Source organism: Caretta caretta, chromosome 3 (genome assembly GCF_965140235.1).
Source record: "Caretta caretta isolate rCarCar2 chromosome 3, rCarCar1.hap1, whole genome shotgun sequence".
Taxonomy (NCBI): domain Eukaryota; kingdom Metazoa; phylum Chordata; order Testudines; family Cheloniidae; genus Caretta; species Caretta caretta.
Genome location: NC_134208.1, coordinates 31469722 through 31488380, shown reverse-complemented (window position 1 = coordinate 31488380; position 18659 = coordinate 31469722). Strand labels below are relative to the sequence as shown.

Sequence of the window (18659 nt, the reverse complement as noted above, 5' to 3'; positions counted from 1 at the left end):
GATTGTGTGTGTCCCCACTTAAGACAATTAAGTCAGCGGAGTGCATCCACAGTACCAAGGCTAGCGTCAACTTCCAGAGCGTTGCACTGTGGGTAGCTATCCCACAGTTCCCGCAGTCTCTGCCGCCCATTGGAATTCTGGGTTGAGATCCCAATGCCTGATGGGGCAAAAAACATTGTCGCGGGTGGGTCTGGGTACATGTTGTCACCCCCCCCCAACCCCCCGTAAAAGCAATGGCAGACAATCGTGTCGCACCTTTTTTCCTGGGTTACCCATGCAGACGCCATGCCATGGCAAGCATGGAGCCTGCTCAGCTCACCATCACCGTACGTCTCCTAGGTGCTGGCAGACACAGGACTGCATTGCTACACAGCAGCAGCTCATTGCCTTGTGGCAGCAGACGGTGCAGTATGACTGGTAGCCGTCCTCGTCATCTCCTGGGTGCTCTTGGCCGCCCTCGGTGAGGTCGGTCGGTCAGAGTGCCTTGGCAGACATGGGTGCTCCTAGCAGACCTTGGTGAGGTCTGTCAGGGACGCCTGGACATAAAGGGGAGTGACTCAGGTCATTCTCTTCTTCAAATTTTGTCTAATGGAGATTCAGTCCTGTCTGGAATATTGGCAGAGGGATAGCTCAGTGGTTTAAAGCATTGACCTGCTAAATCCAGGGTTGTGAGTTCAATCCTTGGGGGGGGGCATTCTGCCTCAGGCTGCTCTCCCAGCCAGCAGCACCGCGAGCATCCAGAGAAGATGACGGCTAGCAGTCGTACTGCACCATCTGCTGCCAGCCTAACCCTTGCTCCTCCCTCCGTGAAAGCAATGGCCAACAATCGTTTCACGCCTTTTTCCATGCGGGCGCCATATTGCTGTCAGCATCGTCATCCACCCGCCGCTTCCGCTTCCGCTGCCACTCTGCTCTTCTGCAGACACCATACCACGGCAAGCATGGAGCCCACTCAGATCACTGCGACAGTTATGACCATTCTAAACACCACGCGCATTATCCAGCAGTATATGCAGAACCAGAACCAGCAAAAGCAGGTGAGTAGGCAACGGCAGCACGGTGAGGAGAGTGACGAGGACATGGACACAGACTTCTCTCAAAGTATGGGCCCTGGCAATGTGAACATCATGGTGGTAATGGGGCAGGCTCATGCTGTGGAACGCCAATTCTGGGCACGGGAAACAAGCACAGACTGGTGGGACCGCATAGTGTTGCAGATCTGGGATGATTCCCAATGGCTGCAAAACTTTCGCATGTGTAAGGGCACTTTCATGGAACTTTGTGACTTGCTTTCCCCTGCCCTGAAGCACCAGAATACCAAGATGAGAGCAGCCCACAGTTCACAAGCAAGTGGCAATAGCCCTGTGGAAGCTTGCAACGCCAGAGAGCTACTGATCAGTCGGGAATCAATTTGGAGTGGGCAAATCTCCTGTGAGGGCTGCTGTGATGCAAGTAGCCAATGCAATCACTGAGCTGCTGCTACCAGGGGTAGTGACTCTGGGAAATGTGCAGGTCATAGTGGATGGCTTTGCTGCAATAGGATTCCCTAACTGTGATGGGCTGATAGACGGAACCCATATCCCTATCTTGGCACCGGAGCACCAAGGCAGCAAGTACATAAACCGAAAGGGGTACTTTTCAATGGTGCTGCAAGCACCGGTGGATCACAAGAGACATTTCACTAACATCAACGTGGGATGGCCGGGAAAGGTACATGACGCTCGCATCTTCAGGAACTCTGGTCTGTTTCAATAGCTCCAGCAAGGGACTTTCTTCCCAGACCAGAAAATAACCGTTCGGGATGTTGAAATGCCTATAGTTATCCTCAGGGACCAAGCCTACCCCTTAATGCCATGGCTCATGAAGCCATATACAGGTAGCCTGGACAGTAGTCAGGAGCTGTTCAACTATAGGCTGAGCAAGTGCAGAATGGTGGTAGAATGTGCATTTGGACATTTACAAGCACGCTGGCGCAGTTTACTGACTCGCTTAGACCTCAGCAAAACCAGTATTCCCACTGTTATTACTGCTTGCTGTGCACTCCACAATATCTGTGAGAGTAAGGGGGAGACCTTTATGGCGGAGTGGGAGGTTGAGGCAAATCGCCTGGCTGCTGATTACGCGCAGCCAGACACCAGGGCAGTTAGAAGAGTACAGGAGGGCGCGGTGCACATCAGAGAAGCTTTGAAAACCAGTTTCATGACTGGTCAGGCTACGGTGTGAAAGTTCTGTTTGTTTCTCATTGATGAAAACCCCCACCTCTTGGTTCACTCTACTTCCCTGTAAGCTAACCACCCTTCCTTTCCCCCTTCGATCACCGCTTGCAGAGGCAATAAAGTCATTGTTGCTTCAAATTCATGCATTCTTTATTAATTCGTCACACAAATAGGGCGATAACTGCCAAGGTCGCCCGGGAGGGATGGGGGAGGAAGGAAGGACAAGGCCACACTGTACTTTAAAACTTATTGAATGCCAGATTTCTGTTGCTTGGGCAGTCCTCTGGGGTGGAGTAGTTGGGTGCCGGAGGCCCCCGCACCGCGTTCTTGAGTGTCTGGGTGAGGAGGCTATGGATCTTGGAAAGGAGGGCGGTTGGTTACACAGGGGCTATAGTGGGGGTCTGTGCTCATGCTGCATTTCCTGCACCTCAACCATATGCCGGAGCATATCAGTTTGATCCTCCAGGAGCCTCAGCATTGACTCCTGCCTTATGTCAGCAAGCTGATGCCACCTATCATCTTCAACCTGCCACCTATCCTGGTGTTTATATTGTGCTTTTCTGGACTCTAACGTTGTCTGCCCCCTCGCATTCTGCTGGGCTCTTTGAGTGTGGGAGGACTGCATGAGCTCAGAGAACATTGCATCGCGAGTGCGTTTTTTTCACCTTCTAATCTTTGCTAGCCTCTGGGATGAAGATGATAGGGGAAGCGTTGAAACATTTGCAGCTGCAGGAGGAAAAAAAAGGGAGAGTAGTAGTTAAAAAGACGCATTTTAGAGAACAATGGGTACATCTTTCATGGTGAACCTTGCTGCTAACACTACATAGCACATGTGCATTCAGTACAAGGTCACATTTTGCCTCTTATATTGAGGGTCTGCAGGTTTGGTGTGAGAGATCACACACGCAGGGCCGGCGGGCAACAGAATTTGGCTTGCAGGCAGCCCTGGTAAGCCACAGTCTTTTGGCTTCTTTAACCTTCATAACATGTGGGAATGGTTTCAAACAGCAGCGCCCTCATTTCACATACCAAGCACCCATTGGGTTGGCCATTTGAAATGGGTTGGCAATTTAAAAGGAGGGGCTGCAGTTTTCGGGTTAACGTGCAGCACAAACTCAACTAACCGCTCCCCCCCACAATTCTCTGGGATGATGGCTTCACCCCTCCACCCACCGCGTGGCTAACAGCGGGGAAGGTTTCTGTTCAGCCACAGGCAAACAGCCCAGCAGGAATGGCCACCTCTGAATGTCCCCTTAATAAAATTACCCTATTTCAACCAGGTGACCATGGATGATATCACTCTCCTGAGGCTAACACAGAGAGATAAAGAATGGATGTCACTTGAATGCCAGCAAACACCGGGACCACACGCTGCCATGCTTTGTTATGCCATGATTCCAGACTACGTGCTACTGGCCTGGCGTGGTAAAGTGTCCTACCATGGAGGACGGAATAAGGCTGCCCTCCCCAGAAACCTTTTGCAAAGGCTTTGGGAGTACATCCAGGAGAGCTTTATGGAGATGTCCCTGGAGGATTTCCACTCCCTCCCCAGACACATTAACAGACTTTTCCAGTAGCGGTACTGGCCGCAAATTAATCATTAAACACACTTGCTTTTAAACCATGTATTATATTTACAAAGGTACACTCACCAGAGGTCCCTTCTCCGCCTGGTGGGTCCGGGAGCCTGCCTTGGGTGGGTTCGGGGGGTATTGGCTCCAGGGTGATAAACAGTTCCTGGCTGTCGGGGGAAACGGTTTCTCTGCTTACTTGCTGTGCGCTATCTTCAACCTCCTCCTCATCTCCCTCATCCCCAAAATGCGCATCCCTGTTGCGTGATAATCCATTGACGGAGTCAAAGCACAGGGGTGGGGTAGTGGTGGCTGCATCCCCTAGAATGGCATGCAGCTCATCATAGAACTGGCATGTCTGGGGCTCTGACCCAGAGCGGCCGTTTGCCTCTCTGGTTTTTTGGTAGGCTTGCCTGAGCTCCTTACGTTTCACGCAGCACTGCTGCGGGTCCCTGTTATAGCCTCTGTCCTTCATGCCCTTGGAGATTTTTTTCAAATATTTGGGCATTTCGTCTTTTGGAACAGAATTCTGATAGCACAGATTCGTATCCCCATGCAGCAATCAGATCCCATACCTCCCATTCGGTCCATGCTGGAGCTCTTTTGCGATTCTGGGATTCCATCATGGTCACCTCTGCTGATGAGCTCACCATACTGGCCAAACAGGAAATGAGATTCAAAAGTTCGCAGGCCTTTTCCAGTCTACCTGGCCAGTGCATCTGAGTTGAGAGAACTGTCCAGAGTGGTCACAATGGAGCACTTTGGGATAGCTCTCGCAGGTCAATACCGTCAAATTGCGACCACAGTACTCCAGATTCGACCTGGCAAGGTCGATTTCAGCGCTAATCCCCTCGTCGGAGGAGGAGTACAGAAATTGATTTTAAGAGCTCTTTAAGTCAAAGTAAATGGCTTCGTCGTGTGGACGGGTGCAGGGTTAAATGGATCTAACGCTGCTAAATTTGACCTAAACTCGTAGTGTAGACCAGGGCCTAGAATTCAATCCTGCCCTTTCCTGCCTGAGCTAGGAGGGGTGGGAGAGCAGCGGAGAGGTTTTGACCTTGCAAATGTTACCACAAACAGTTAACTCTACCAGGTAGGTCTGTTTTACCACTCCGCCAAGCAGACAGCAACCTGTTGGGTTGCTTGGAGCCTCTCCAGGCTGCAGATCTACACACTCTTTTGAAGCTGTGGAGAGCTGGAGGGCAAAGACCCTGGGTCTCTAGGCTTGTGTTCGCTTAAGTGCTCACAATCTTGCACTCCCTGTGTCCTCTTGCCCCCAGAAAGCATAGGGGGACATGGGGCCAACTTTAGCTCCATCTTGCTAATAGTGTTAACAGCACACACATCATTAAATACAGAAGTAACTGTCTCCCCAAATATTGCATGCTGCGTTAGCCCAGTGATTCAGGGGCACAATGCCTATGTCCCTAGTGGGGGAGGGAGGTGTTTGTCTGGGGCAGAGCCTAGGAGCACGTACAGCACAGCAGAAACAACTTCTTCCTCCACGCCCTCTTTATCTGAGTAGTGGCCTCAGCCCTCTACCAGAGCGCAGGGAGCCCCCTCCCTGCAGCCAGAAACAGGAACCTGCTAGGGCTCTGGGGGCATGGAGGTACTGTGGGACGCTGTCAGGGGGCTGGTGCACATGTGGTAAAATAAAAAGACTGAAAAAAATCGCATGATTTTGAACTCTTCGGGTCAACAATACTGGATTAATCAAGAAATCCTGTATTCTAATCCTTGGTCTCGCATTATCTCCCTCTGTGGCATCAGGCAAGTCCATTTGCTTCTGTGCCTCAGTTTCCCCATTTGTCAATGAGGGATAATATGTATCTAGCCCACAGCAGAGCTGGGGACGTTAGTTCATAAACGTTTGTACAATGCTGTCTGAAGTGACTATTTCTGTGACCCTACGTTACCGCTAGTGCTGTGCTGCAAAGGAATGTCACTACAAGGGTAAAATGGTTTAATCCACACGAGACTTTGTTCTCAATAAACTAAACTAAAATTTTCCAGGGCTCCCAATTCTGACAATACCTGCAGGTGAATATTCTTCGTATGTACAAGAATTCATCCCTGGTGTCTCTGAAAGGGACATACACCTGATGGCAATCACAGTCCTGCAGTAATTGTTTTGGAAGAATTTTGCCCACAGCATTGCACTGATTGTATGTCAATCCTTATAATATAAAACATTCTCATCTGTCTAGTTGAAAAAAAATATCCTGCTCTGGCTGCGTAAATGTCAGGAGCTGCAGATGTCAACAATGGCTTTATTTTTTCAAACCGGCCAACTGGCATGGCAGATGTCATGTGAATTTCCTACCCGAGAGGCAGCTAATTTACTTTGCACAATTTCTTCAACCACAAGTGGGCACCAAGAGGTATCTAGCAAATGAGTCTTCACTTGATTCCTTCATTCAGTTTCCTTCTTTTGACAGAGAGGAAATGATTTTTTTCTCTTCATATAGTAAATAAGAGATGGGAGTAACACTTAAAAGCAGGGTGTAGGGCCCAAATACTTCATAATAGGAAAAGGAAATGTAGAAACATGACTTAAACTCACAACTGACATGTGAGTTATTGATTATAGCTCATCATGTGACCAGCCCTCTGCTAGTTTTACAGGAATGTTGAATGATGGATAAGAAACAGCCCGTGGCAAAATTTCCAAGACTCCATTTTGAAATCTACAAAACATTAATTGTTTCCATTGGCGCTTACATAACCCATTTTTTCTAATTATTCCTGACGGCTGAGGCTATGTCGACACAAGACAACTTACAGTGACACAGCTCTACCGCTGCAGGCTGAGCCGCTGGAAGGTCTCTCACGTAGCTGCTCTATGCCAATGGGAGAGAGCTTGCCCAGCGACTCCCAACAAGTGGCGGTAGCTATGTTGGTGGTAGACGCTCTCTCGTTGACATAGTGCTGTGCACGCTTCCACTTATGCCAGCAAAATGTATGTTGCTCAGGGTGTGTTTTTTCACACCCTTGAGCAACATACATTTTGCCGCCATAAGTGGTAGGGTAACCTGGCCTTAGTCTTCATGGTGACCTTTAGGATGAGAGACGCTCTCTAAATAAAAAACCCAACGTACTGCAAAATACATCAGCTGTCAATTTTTTCTTTTTAAACAATAATGAATGAATGAATGAATGAACAGGGTGGCGCGTAACGCTAATGGGCTAGGACAATGGCTGGAAAAAAGCAAACAGCCCCATAGCCTTTCATTTCTTCCTGTAACCCTCATGGAAATATGCTCTAGAATTTAACAGGGATGAAACCTATACTGTCCTAGAGAAACAGAACATGGTTCCTCAGAAATTACTTGACTCTAAATGTCTGAGTTTTCTGGTCTCCTAAGGCCACTTTGTAATGCTTAAAACAGCCAGAGATAGCTGGTAGAGAATCCCCCTTGCATAGGAGAACTCTTGGATGTAAGAAAGCTGGCTGCTCTAGCAGCAGCCAGTCCCAGTGTTAAGCAAGAGATGGGGTGTGTCAGGGGAATTCGGGGGGCAGGGCATGGGTGGGACTGGGTCTGCTGAAGCAGAGCTCTACTATGCTGATCCCGCACTGTAACTGGTGGTGCAGAAGTTAAAGTAGGTCCCCAGCTGCTCTAATTTACCCTGGGGCTAGGTGGCTGAGGATCAGGAATTGTAACTGTCTGAGCTCAGCCTATTCCGTTGCAGTGATAACCAATATTCCTCCTGACTTAGAACGGGGAAGCCCCAGAAATTTTTCACCTGGTAAGCACAACCACATTTGCCCCTCAGCAACGGTTTGGTTCCTGTCCCATGGAGCCGGGCACAGCTCATGACTCCAGGCATTGTGATCTGGCGAATGGGATCGCAGCCCCACTCAGCTTTGGCGCAGCAGGAGCCGCTCAATGAAACTTGGCCCTGCAGCTCTCCATCACAACCCTGCCAGATCACAATGACATTTACTTTGGGGGCCCTCTCAAACAGGCACCCTGGGACAAACTGCCCCTTTTCCACTCCTCCCATGGGGCCGTGCCCCCACTCCCCAATTGGCACCCCTGCCAATGGTATGCACTGTGGATAATTTACACACCGCTGTGGGCTCCACTGAATTAGAAAATAGCAAATCAACACTTCTGGGGGAAAATAATTCAAAACACAGCTATTCAGTGGGAGTGAGAAATCTGGAAGGCAATAATGCAGAAAGGAAAAGGGCCAATAGTGTACAACACACAAGATAGGAGTTTGCAGTGGAGCAGAGCAGCACAAAATGGCGCAACTCCACCAGGAATACTGTGCTCATGTCTAGTCACCTCATTACTAGGAAAATATTAACAGCTTGGAGGGAGTTTACAGAACAGCAACAAAAGTGCTTACAGGGCAGAGTGGACTGACGAAGCAAGAGAAGCTGAAAAGAAGCAAACATTTAATATAACTGAGGAAGGGGAACAGGAGAGGAGCCTACATCTGTTTTAAGGGTGTTAATGCCAAGGAGGGAAAACAATTATGGAGAGGCCATAGGATACAGTAAATAGGATACAATGTGAGATGGGACAATTTAAACTAAATACAAGGAAAATTTCCTGTCATCAAGACTCATTAGGCTGTGAATTAATCTCCCACAAGGAACAATGGTGGGAGTTCCTTTGCTTGAGAAAGGACTCCTCGTTGTTTTTACACTTGGCAACGTACAACATGGGAAATCCTGCCCTGGCAGAGGGATGGACTAGAGGCTCCACAAGGCCTTTTCCTTAACGTCCATGATTCTGCTTTGTGTTGTCAGAACTAAGGAGACCCCTTTTTACTAGGGTTACTGCCTGCTGTATGACCCTTGCCACAGTCCAGTGGGGTAGTTGATGGTCACTGCAGAGAAGACGTAGCAGGAAATCTGGAATTGAAATGTCGGATTTTTTAAGACAGATTTATCCTTTTTCTGAGGATAGGAAAGTAAACAATAAATTGTTAACGTTCCTTCTTAAAGCAAATGTGACTATTGACTCAGGACCAGATCAATGCCTTGCTTAAACACTGTACTAGAAATACAAGCTTTAGGGGCGGTCATAAGATCACAGTAATTAGAAAGGGAAAAGACATATTGGGTCATCTGGTCCATCCTGCTGCTAGGTCACAGTGCCCTGACAGAGGGTGTCTGAAATACTAAACTGATTTAAAATTTTTATTAAAGCTAACTTTAAAATGATCTAATACACAGGTTAAGGAAAGAGTGCCTATACATCTGGGCATAATGCTTAAATTATCCAAAAGTACAAAGATTTTGGTTTAAAAGTCATAAAATACATATTGTATATACTATGCAATATCCCAAATTAAGGTTAATAAATTTAACAATACAGATAAAATATTAGCATCCAAATATTTGGGTACATCACTCATAAAAAGATATTAAGAATAGCTTCTGGAAAGCAAACACAGCAATGAGTGTATAGTGTCCCTTAATAATTGAGAATTTAGGATAGATTGTCCCTCAGTAAATACAATCCATCAGAAAAGTATTTTGGTTACCTTCCCAACTTCACTTCTCGGTGGCACTCTGGCTCATCTCTCCTGGTATTGCCAATGTCCGGTAATGTGTTCTAAATAGATGTCCTTTGACCTCCTGATGGCATCTGATACCATGAGTTGCTGCATCAGCTGAGCGTAGCACTGACTGATTCCACATTCCTGCACCACTCGCTCGTTACTGGGATCCCATGTGCCTAGGGCTCCAATGATCGATGCATGTGTTTGAACTTCATAACCCCTAATTCTCAAGGCATCAGACAGAGAGGTGTATTTCTTCACCTTTCAAACTGGGGACATCCACCACGACAATCTTCTTCTGTTTCTCGTTAGTGATGATGACATCCGGTTGCAATTGGCTGTCCGTTCCAGGGATAGCGGAGTTCACGGCAACCTACCCCATGGGAGGTGAGATGGCTCTGACTAGGCGATCTTGGATGGAATTGTAGTGCAGCTGCCAGGCTCTGGAATGGGGCTTGCAACTACACAAGACATGAGGTAACGTCTCATTAGCATAGCCATACTTTCTGCATCGCTTGTCCCAATTTCCGGGACGGACAGCTCCATTCAGCGGGAGGTAGTTGAGCCAGGCCCTGTGGATGAATCTCCAGTCAGCAAATCGGGCGAACCTGTCCCTGGGGAGGAAGTGGTTGCTGGCATCCCACTTCCATGTCACTTTGAAGGCCTTGCCCTGGTCCGGCTTCTGTTTCAGGTTTTCCACATACTGGCAGTGGATGGCATCCTTCAAGATCCTCTCCAGCATAGTTCTAGCTCTCAGAGTGATGATTGTGTGCTCTGTATTCTTCACCTGTGGCACCAGGACTCCCAGTTCCTAACGTTCTTCACACCATGTCCAGTGGCAGCCAATACGCTTCTCCAGGCGTTGCGTAGCACTTCGGGCATGAGTCCAAAGTGAAGCAAAGTCTCCCCCATCTCTTCCAAAGTCGCTTTCCAGAGGTCCGCTCAGGTAGGTGGCAACATCTTGGTTGGAAGAGGTCCTGGCGATTCGCTTCCTGATGACATCATGCACAGCACTCGCTGCGATGTTCCTCACCAAGGCGTCCAGGCATGTCGGAAGGCATGAGTGATTACCGCAACGTCATATAGATCACCCATTCGAGGGATGTTGGTGCCACCCTGCCTGAGTGAGATGTACACCAGTTCATTGCTGTACCTCTGGAGAAGAAACATCCACTGCTTTATGGTGTTGTCTGCCCTGTTAAGATTGGATCTTCGCCAAAATGCTAAGAAGCAGCTGTGATTATCCTACGTCAAACCAAGCCTCCAGAGCTAAAAGTTCTCAGAACTCGCTTCATTATTTTGTGGATGTGTCACTATCTGGATGGATCTCATCTCCGACAGTTGTGGTTATGGGGTACAGACTGATGCAGGACAGGATTCAAAGTAGATTTACTGCCTTTGCGGAACTGCTTTCCAGGAAGAAATACAGCAAATGAGGCTGCATCTTCTTCTTCTTCTTTTTTTTTTAAAGCTTTTCCACTTTTCTTGTTTCTTCTTTTCATTCTTTTCCTTTGTTTTATTGGTTTTGTTATTTCTTCAGTGATTGGCTCTATCAGTGATGGACCTGATTTGGTCCACCTGGGACTGATTCTGCTCTCAGGCACACCAGAGTAACTCCACAAATGTCCATTTATACCAGTGTGACAGAGCAGAATCTGATCCAGTGAAAGATGAGACAACTCTAGGAACGAAACGTTACTTAGTTGGTTTGACTTTTCCAAAAACTGAAATTCTGTTGACAGAATGATTAGTTTAACAGATGTTCCCATAGAGTTCTTGATGCTAAAGACTATAGTCCTGATTGTTATTTACACTAAGGTCACTTTAGACAGTGTAAAGTGGGAGTAAGTCCATATTTACTCCCATTTTAAAACCTCTTAAAACTGGCAGAGCAAAGTGGCCTTAGTGTAAATGAGATTAAGGTTCTGCTTCTTCATCATAGACCTGTAGCTGTCTCCAGCTTGCTTTCTCCTTAATCCAGATGTCCTTCCAAATATTCTCCACATTTTCTTTTGAGAGTATGAATTTTCCAGCGGTGACCCACTTTCTATATTAGAATCACAATTGTTTCCTTTGCATTTCAAAGTGGCAGAGATAAGCAAGTTTCTCATAGAGGCGCAAGATGGGGTACGGTTTAGCCAGAGCCTATAGCTGCTATGGTCAGTTTGGGAATCTTTTGACTCACTCTTTGGCATGATCAAATTCACCAAAAGGCTCTGCAGCAACCCTTTCCAGACAAAACAGAATAACTGTAATCATGGTGCAAAGGCCAGTGAGGGTGCTGGGAAATATCAGAAGAGGGTGGATTTTTTTACTGAGAGTGCCTGCCTGTATGACCACTCTGCCTAACCACTGCCCACCATCCTTCTTAGCTGTCAAGGGACTGGAGCTGACGAGAAGCTTGCTCAGAAAGTGGGATTCTCATCAATTTCAATTCCCTACTGGCTCAAAAGCAAAGGAGTGAGCTGGCAGGGAGCAAGGATTATGCCACCAACATGTGCTTTTATGTCATATCCATCAGTGATGTCTATGGTTAATAGGTCACAGCCTGATAACCAGAATTTTCACTCAGACTGATCTACACCTCCTTCTGGAGAGACAAAGCTGCTTAAAATCAAGAGAGTCACTGTTTGGCGTAAGAAAGTGATATTTAAAATCTTTCATCAGTGCCCCATTCACACGTCTATCTTACTGCTCCCAGTGCTCCTCCTGTAGGCAGTCATAGGAGAACAGTCTGGGAGCCATTGCTCGTGCTAGTGGACATACTGTTTCAGATTTTCTTTCCTTTATTGCTATACAAACACGCACCATTTTAATCCAACCAGCCTTCACGAATCCACGGAAGAGGCTGATTGGACCACAGTGTCCTGTGTCTGCTCTGTGTGACTGTGAACCAAAGGGAAGGAATCTCCCTGAAGCGAGAAGAGGAGGGCAGCTTGGCTCACCTGAATGCAGTTGAAAGGGTAGTTATCTCACAAGCCTTATCAATCCAAGAGAGCTGGGCCACTGCAGTTTGCCCCTGTGTGACTGCACCGGTGCAAGTAGCCATATCTCCCCTGGGCACAACAGAGTAGCACGGCAGCACCCAGCATTCCTGCACCTGTGTTGTGGGGATCTAGTCCACAGTTCTCTGTGGTCTGTTCTAGCCAGATACTGGTGTGGTCTTGTCATCGCAGTATCTGAGCTCCTCACAACCAGTCATTTGTGGAATTTATCCAGGAAGTCTGGAAGCATTATCAAACATAAGAACATAAGGCCATACTGGGTCAGACCAAAGGTCCATCCAGCCCAGTACCCTGTCTACCAACAGTGGCCAATGCCAGGTGCCCCAGAAGGAGTGAATCTAACAGGTAATGATCTAGTGATATCTCTCCTGCCATCCATCTCCACCCTCTGACAAACAGAAGCTAGCAACACCATTCCTTACCCATCCTGGCTAATAGCCATTAATGGACTTAACCTCCATGAATTTATTTAGTTCTCTTTTAATCCCTGTTATAGTCCTAGCCTTCACAACCTCCTCAGGCAAGGAGTTCCAGAGGTTGACTGTGCACTGAGTGAAGAAGAACTTCCTTTTATTTGTTTTAAACCTGCTACCCATTCATTTAATTTGGTGGCCCCTACTTCTTATATTATGGGAACAAGTAAATAACTTTTCCTTATTCACTTTCTCCACACCACTCATGATTTTATATACCTCTATCATATCCCCCTTTAGTCTCCTCTTTTCCAAGCTGAAAAGTCCTAGCCTCTTTAATCTCTCCTCCTACAGGACCCATTCCAACCCCCTAATCATTTTATTTGCCCTTTTCTGAACCTTTTCCAATGCCAGTATATCTTTTTTGAGAAGAGGGGACCACATCTGTACGCAGTATTCAATATGTGGGCGTACCATGAATTTATATAAGGGCAATAAGATCTTCTCTGTCTTATTCGCTATCCCTTTTTTAATGATTCCTAACATTCTGTTTGCTTTTTTGACTGCCGCTGCACACTGCAGGGACGTCTTCAGAGAACTATCCACGATGACTCCAAGATCTCTTTCCTGATTAGTTATATCTAAATTAGCTCCCATCATATTGTATGTATAGTTGGGGTTATTTTTTCCAATGTGCATTACTTTACATTTATCCACATTAAATTTCATTTGCCATTTTGTTGCCCAATCACTTAGTTTTGTGAGATCTTTTTGAAGTTCTTCACAGTCTGCTTTGGTCTTAACTATCCTGAGCAGTTTAGTATCATCTGGAAACTTTGCCACATCACTCTTTACCCCTTTCTCCAGATCATTTAAGAATAAGTTGAATAGGATTGGTCCTAGGACTGACCTTTGGGGAACACCACTAGTTACCCCTCTCCATTCTGAAAATTAACCATTTATTCCTACCCTTTGTTCCCTGTCTTTTAACCAGTTCTCAATCCATGAAAGAATCTTCCCTCTTGGTGGATAGAAAGCTGGCTAGATTGTCGGGCTCAACGGGTAGTGATCAATGGCTCCATGTCTAGTTGGCAGCTGGTATCAAGTGGAGTGCCCCAAGGGTCGGTCCTGGGGCCGGTTTTGTTCAATATCTTCATAAATGATCTGGAGGAAGGTGTGGATTGCACCCTCAGCAAGTTTGCAGATGACACTAAACTGGGAGGAGAGGTAGATATGCTGGAAGGTAGGGATAGGATACAGAGGGCCCTAGACAAATTAGAGGATTGGGCCAAAAGAAATCTGATGAGGTTCAACAAGGACAAGTGCAGAGTCCTGCACTTAGGAAGGAAGAATCCAATGCACCGCTACAGACTAGGAACCGAATGGCTCGGCAGCAGTTCTGCAGAAAAGGACCTAGGGGTTACAATGGACGAGAAGCTGGATATGAGTCAGCAGTGTGCCCTTGTTGCCAAGAAGGCCAATGGCATTTTGGGATGTATAAGTAGGGGCATTGCCAGCAGATCGAGGGACATGATCGTTCCCCTGTATTCGACACTGGTGAGGTCTCATCTGGAGTACTGTGTCCAGTTTTGGGCCCCACACTACAAGCAGGATGTGGAAAAATTGGAAAGAGTCCAGCGGAGGGCAACAAAAATTATTAGGGGACTGGAACGCATGAGTTAGGAGGAGAGGCTGAGGGAACTGGGGATGTTTAGTCTACAGAAGAGAAGAATGAGGGGGGATTTGACAGCTGCTTTCAACTACCTGAAAGGGGGTTCCAAAGAGGATGGCTCTAGACTGTTCTCAGTGGTAGCAGATGACAGAACAAGGAATAATGGTCTCAAGTTGCAGTGGGGGAGGTTTAGGTTGGATATTAGGAAAAACTTTTTCACTAGGAGGGTGGTGAAACACTGGAATGCGTTACCTAGGGAGGTGGTAGAATCTCCTTCCTTAGAGGTTTTTAAGGTCAGGCTTGACAAAGCCCTGGCTGGGATGATTTAATTGGGGATCGGTCCTGCTTTGAGCAGGGGGTTGGACTAGATGACCTCCTGAGGTCCCTTCCAACCCTGATATTCTATGATTCTATGATTCTCTTATCCCATGACAACTTAATTTACGTAAGAGCCTTTGATGAGGGACCTTGACAAAGGCTTTCTGGAAATCTAAGTACACTATGTCCACATGTTTGTTGACCCCCTCAAAGAACTCTAATAGATTAGTAAGACATGATCTCCCTTTACAGAAACCATGTTGACTTTTGTGCAACAATTTATGTTCTCCTATGTGTCTGACAATTTTATTCTTTACTATTGTTTCAACTAATTTGCCCAGTACTGACGTTAGACTTACTTGTCTGTAATTGCCAGGATCACCTCTAGAGCCCTTCTTAAATATTGGTGTTACATTAGCTATCTTCCAGTCATTGGGTATAGTAGCTGATTTAAAGGACAGGTTACAAACCACAGTTAATAGTTCCGCAATTTCACATTTGAGTTCTTTCAGAACTCTTGAGTGAATGCCATCTGGTCCCGGTGACTTGTTACTGTTAAGTTTCTCAATTAATTCCAAAACCTCCCCTAGTGACACTTCAATCTGTGACAATTCCTCAGATTTGTCACATACAACAGATGGCTCAGGTTTGGGAATCTCCCTAACATCCTCAGCCGTGAAGACTGAAGCAAAGAATTCATTTAGTTTCTCTGCAATGACTTTAAGTGCTCCTTTTGTATCTCGATCATCCAGGGCCCCACTGGTTGTTTAGCAGGCTTCCTGCTTCCGATGTACTTAAAAAACATTTTGTTATTACCTTTTGAGTTTTTGGCTAGCTGTTCTTAAAACTCCTTTTTGGCTTTTCTTATTACATTTTTACATTTAATTTGGCAGTGTTTATGCTCTTTTCTATTTACCTCACTAGGATTTGACTTCCACTTTTTAAAAGATGCCTTTTTATCTCTCACTGCTTCTTTTACATGGTTGTTAAGCCACGGTAGCTCTTTTTTAGTTCTTTTACTGTGTTTTTTAATTGGGGTAAACATTTAAGTTGAGCCTCTATTATGGTGCCTTTGAAAAGTGTCCATGCAGCTTGCAGGGATTTCACTCTAGTCACTGTACCTTTTAATTTTTGTTTAACTAACCTCCTCATTTTTGCATAGTTCCCCGTTCTGAAATTAAATGCCACAGTGTTGGGCTGTTGACATGTTCTTCCCATCACAGGAATATTAAATGTTATTATATTATGGTCACTATTTCCAAGCAATCCTGTTATAGTTACCTCTTGAACCAGATCCTGCGCTCCACTCAGGACTAGATCGAGAGTTGCCTCTCCCCTTGTGGGTTCCTGTACCAGCTGCTCCAAGAAGCAGTCATTTAAAGTATCGAGAAATTTTGTCTCTGCATTTTGTCCTGAGGTGACATGTACACAGTCAATATGGGGATAATTGAAATCCCCCACTATTATTGAGTTTTTTATTTTGATAGCCTCTCTAATCTCCCTTAGCATTTCATCGTCACGACCACTGTCCTGGTCAGGTGGTCGATAGTAGATCCCTACTGTTATATTCTTATTAGAGCATGGAATTACTAGTCATAGAGATTCTATGGAGAATGTGGATTCATTTAAGATTTTTATTTCATTTGATTCTACATTTTCTTTCTCATATAGTGCCACTCTCCTCCCGCCCCCCCCCCCCGCCCCCGCCCCCGCACGACCTGTTCTGTCCTTCTGATATATTTTGTACCCCGGAATGATTGTGTCCCATTGATTGTCCTCACTGCACCAGGTTTCTGTGATGCCTATTATGTCAATATCCTCCTTTAACACAAGGCACTCTAGTTCACCCATCTTATTATTTAGACTTCTAGCACTTGTGTACAAGCACTTTAAAAACTTGTCACTGTTTATTTGTCTGCCCTTTTCTGAGGTGTAAGATTCTTTATGTGAATGTTTCTCGTCTGATCTGGCCCATACTTTATCCTCTTCCATCCTCACCTCCTGACTAAAACCTAGCGAATCTCTATCAATAGACTCTCCTCTAAGAGAAGTCTCTGTCCGATCCGCGTGCGCCTTTACAGCAACCGGCTTTCCCCCATCTCTTAGTTTAAAAATTGCTCTGCAACCTTTTTAACGTTAAGTGCCAGCAGTCTGGATCCACTTTGGTTTAGGTGGAGCCCATCCTTCCTGTATAGGCTCCCCCTATCCCAAAAGTTTCCCCAGTTCCTAATAAATCTAAACCCCTCCTCTCTACACCATCGTCTCATCCACGCATTGAGTCTCTGAAGCTCTGCCTGCCTACCTGGCCCTGCGCCTGGAACTGGAAGCATTTCTGAGAATGCCACCATAGAGGTCCTGGATTTCAGTCTCTTTCCTAGCAGCCTAAATTTGGCCTCCAGGACGTCTCTCCTACCCTTCCCTATGTCATTGGTACCTACATGTACCATGACCACCGGCTCCTCTTCAGCACTACACATAAGTCTATCTAGATGCCTCGAGAGATCCGCAACCTTCAAACCAGGCAGGCAAGTCACCATATGGTTCTCCCAGTCATCACAAACCCAGCCAGCTATGTTTCTAATGATCAAATCTCCCATTACTAACACCTGCCTTTTCCTAATGACTGGAGTTCCCTCCCCCGGAGAGGTAACCTCAGTGCGAGAGGATACCCCAACATCATCTGGAAGGAGGGTCCCAACTATGGGAAGGTTTCCCTCTGTTCCAGTTGACTGCTCTCCTTCTCTGGGCCTTTCATCCTCCTTAACAGCTCAGGGGCTGTCTGACCAGAGGTGGGACAAATCTACAGTGTCCCGGAAAGCCTCATCAGCATACTTCTCTGCCTCCCTTAGCTCCACCAGTTCCACCACCCTGGCCTCCAAAACCCGTACACAGTCTCTGAGGGCCAGGAGCTCCTTGCACCAAATGCACACATACACCACCCGCCCACAGGGCAGGTAATCATACATGCTACACTGAGTGCAATAAACAGGATAGCCCCCACTCTGCTGCTGGGCTTCTGCCTGCATTCTTTCCTACAGCTACCTAGGTTAATGATAGGGTTTTTTGTTTAAATCAAGAAGTTTTGATTATAGTTTAGTTTAAAGGTTTTAAAGAATGGCAAGTGTACCTCGTACCCTTTCCACTCCCCTTCCATACTCCCTCTCAAAACTCCTTATTAGCAGCCTCTGTTCTCAAAGCTTTATCACCGCTTTACAGAGGAAAGGTTATCAGCCCATTTACAGACTGGAGGTTTTTCTGATTACCCGGGAAGCCTGTGAGTGAGCCAGGAATTGATCACGTCTCCTGTGCCCTGGTCTAGTGCACTACTCCCTAGATCACGCTTCCTCCCCAGGGCCCTGTCCAGACGCTGGAAGGTCCAATGGATTGCTGTCCTAAGGATGAGGACCTTCCGAGGGCCACATGACCCATCTCCCTTCTTCTGCACCCCAGAGTGTCCAGGACTGAAACTCAGTGCTGTGCTCCAGCTGAAACTTGGCTCTCCTAAGGGAACATGTCCTGTGGGGTGCAGGGGAGTGTGTGTGTGGAATTTCTTCTGACTCCACTCCCCTTTCCTGCAGACCTCCAGATATTCACAGCACAGGAACCCTCCTCATGTGTACCTAGGAGGTGTGCAGGGATAGTCTTCTCTTCCTGCTGATCTCTGCTCCCTTCCACATGCATCCATTACAACCTCTACTCCCATCTCATGCCCTCCCTGCAGAGGTTCCCATTGCAGGGCCTTGTGCACTGGTGCACCTCAGTCCATCCTATTCTCTGCCTGTGGCACACAACAGTCTAGTCTCTGGTGGGCTGTGATACTTCGACCTCATTTCATTTGTTGGATCTAGTGTGCAGGTGCTGTCTGGTGTTGGTGGCCTGTGACATACAGGAGGTCAGACTAGATGATCTGGTATCCTTCTGGCCTTAAATTCTCTGAGATCTTT

General features: G+C 46.7%; 1 protein-coding gene across 9 annotated transcripts in view; it reads right to left on the bottom strand.

Annotated features, from left to right (window-relative positions):
- CYS1 (cystin 1) overlaps positions 1-18659 on the bottom strand; it is a 43374-nt gene that overhangs the window by 5721 nt on the left and 18994 nt on the right. For 2 of the 9 annotated variants that reach the window (XM_075126421.1, XM_048845497.2), the window contains exons 3-4: positions 3869-3957; positions 2882-2942 (exon numbers count right to left, since the gene is read on the bottom strand). The exons of 2 other annotated variants lie outside the window; for them this stretch is intronic. In XM_075126421.1, the coding sequence (XP_074982522.1) occupies positions 2895-2942; positions 3869-3957 (137 nt within the window). In that variant the 3' untranslated portion in view covers positions 2882-2894. Of the gene's footprint in view, positions 1-2341; positions 2943-3868; positions 3958-4362; positions 4442-18659 lie in introns of those variants that run through there. 5 more of the 9 variants (XM_048845498.2, XM_075126420.1, XM_048845505.2 and 2 more) reach the window with 5 other exon arrangements.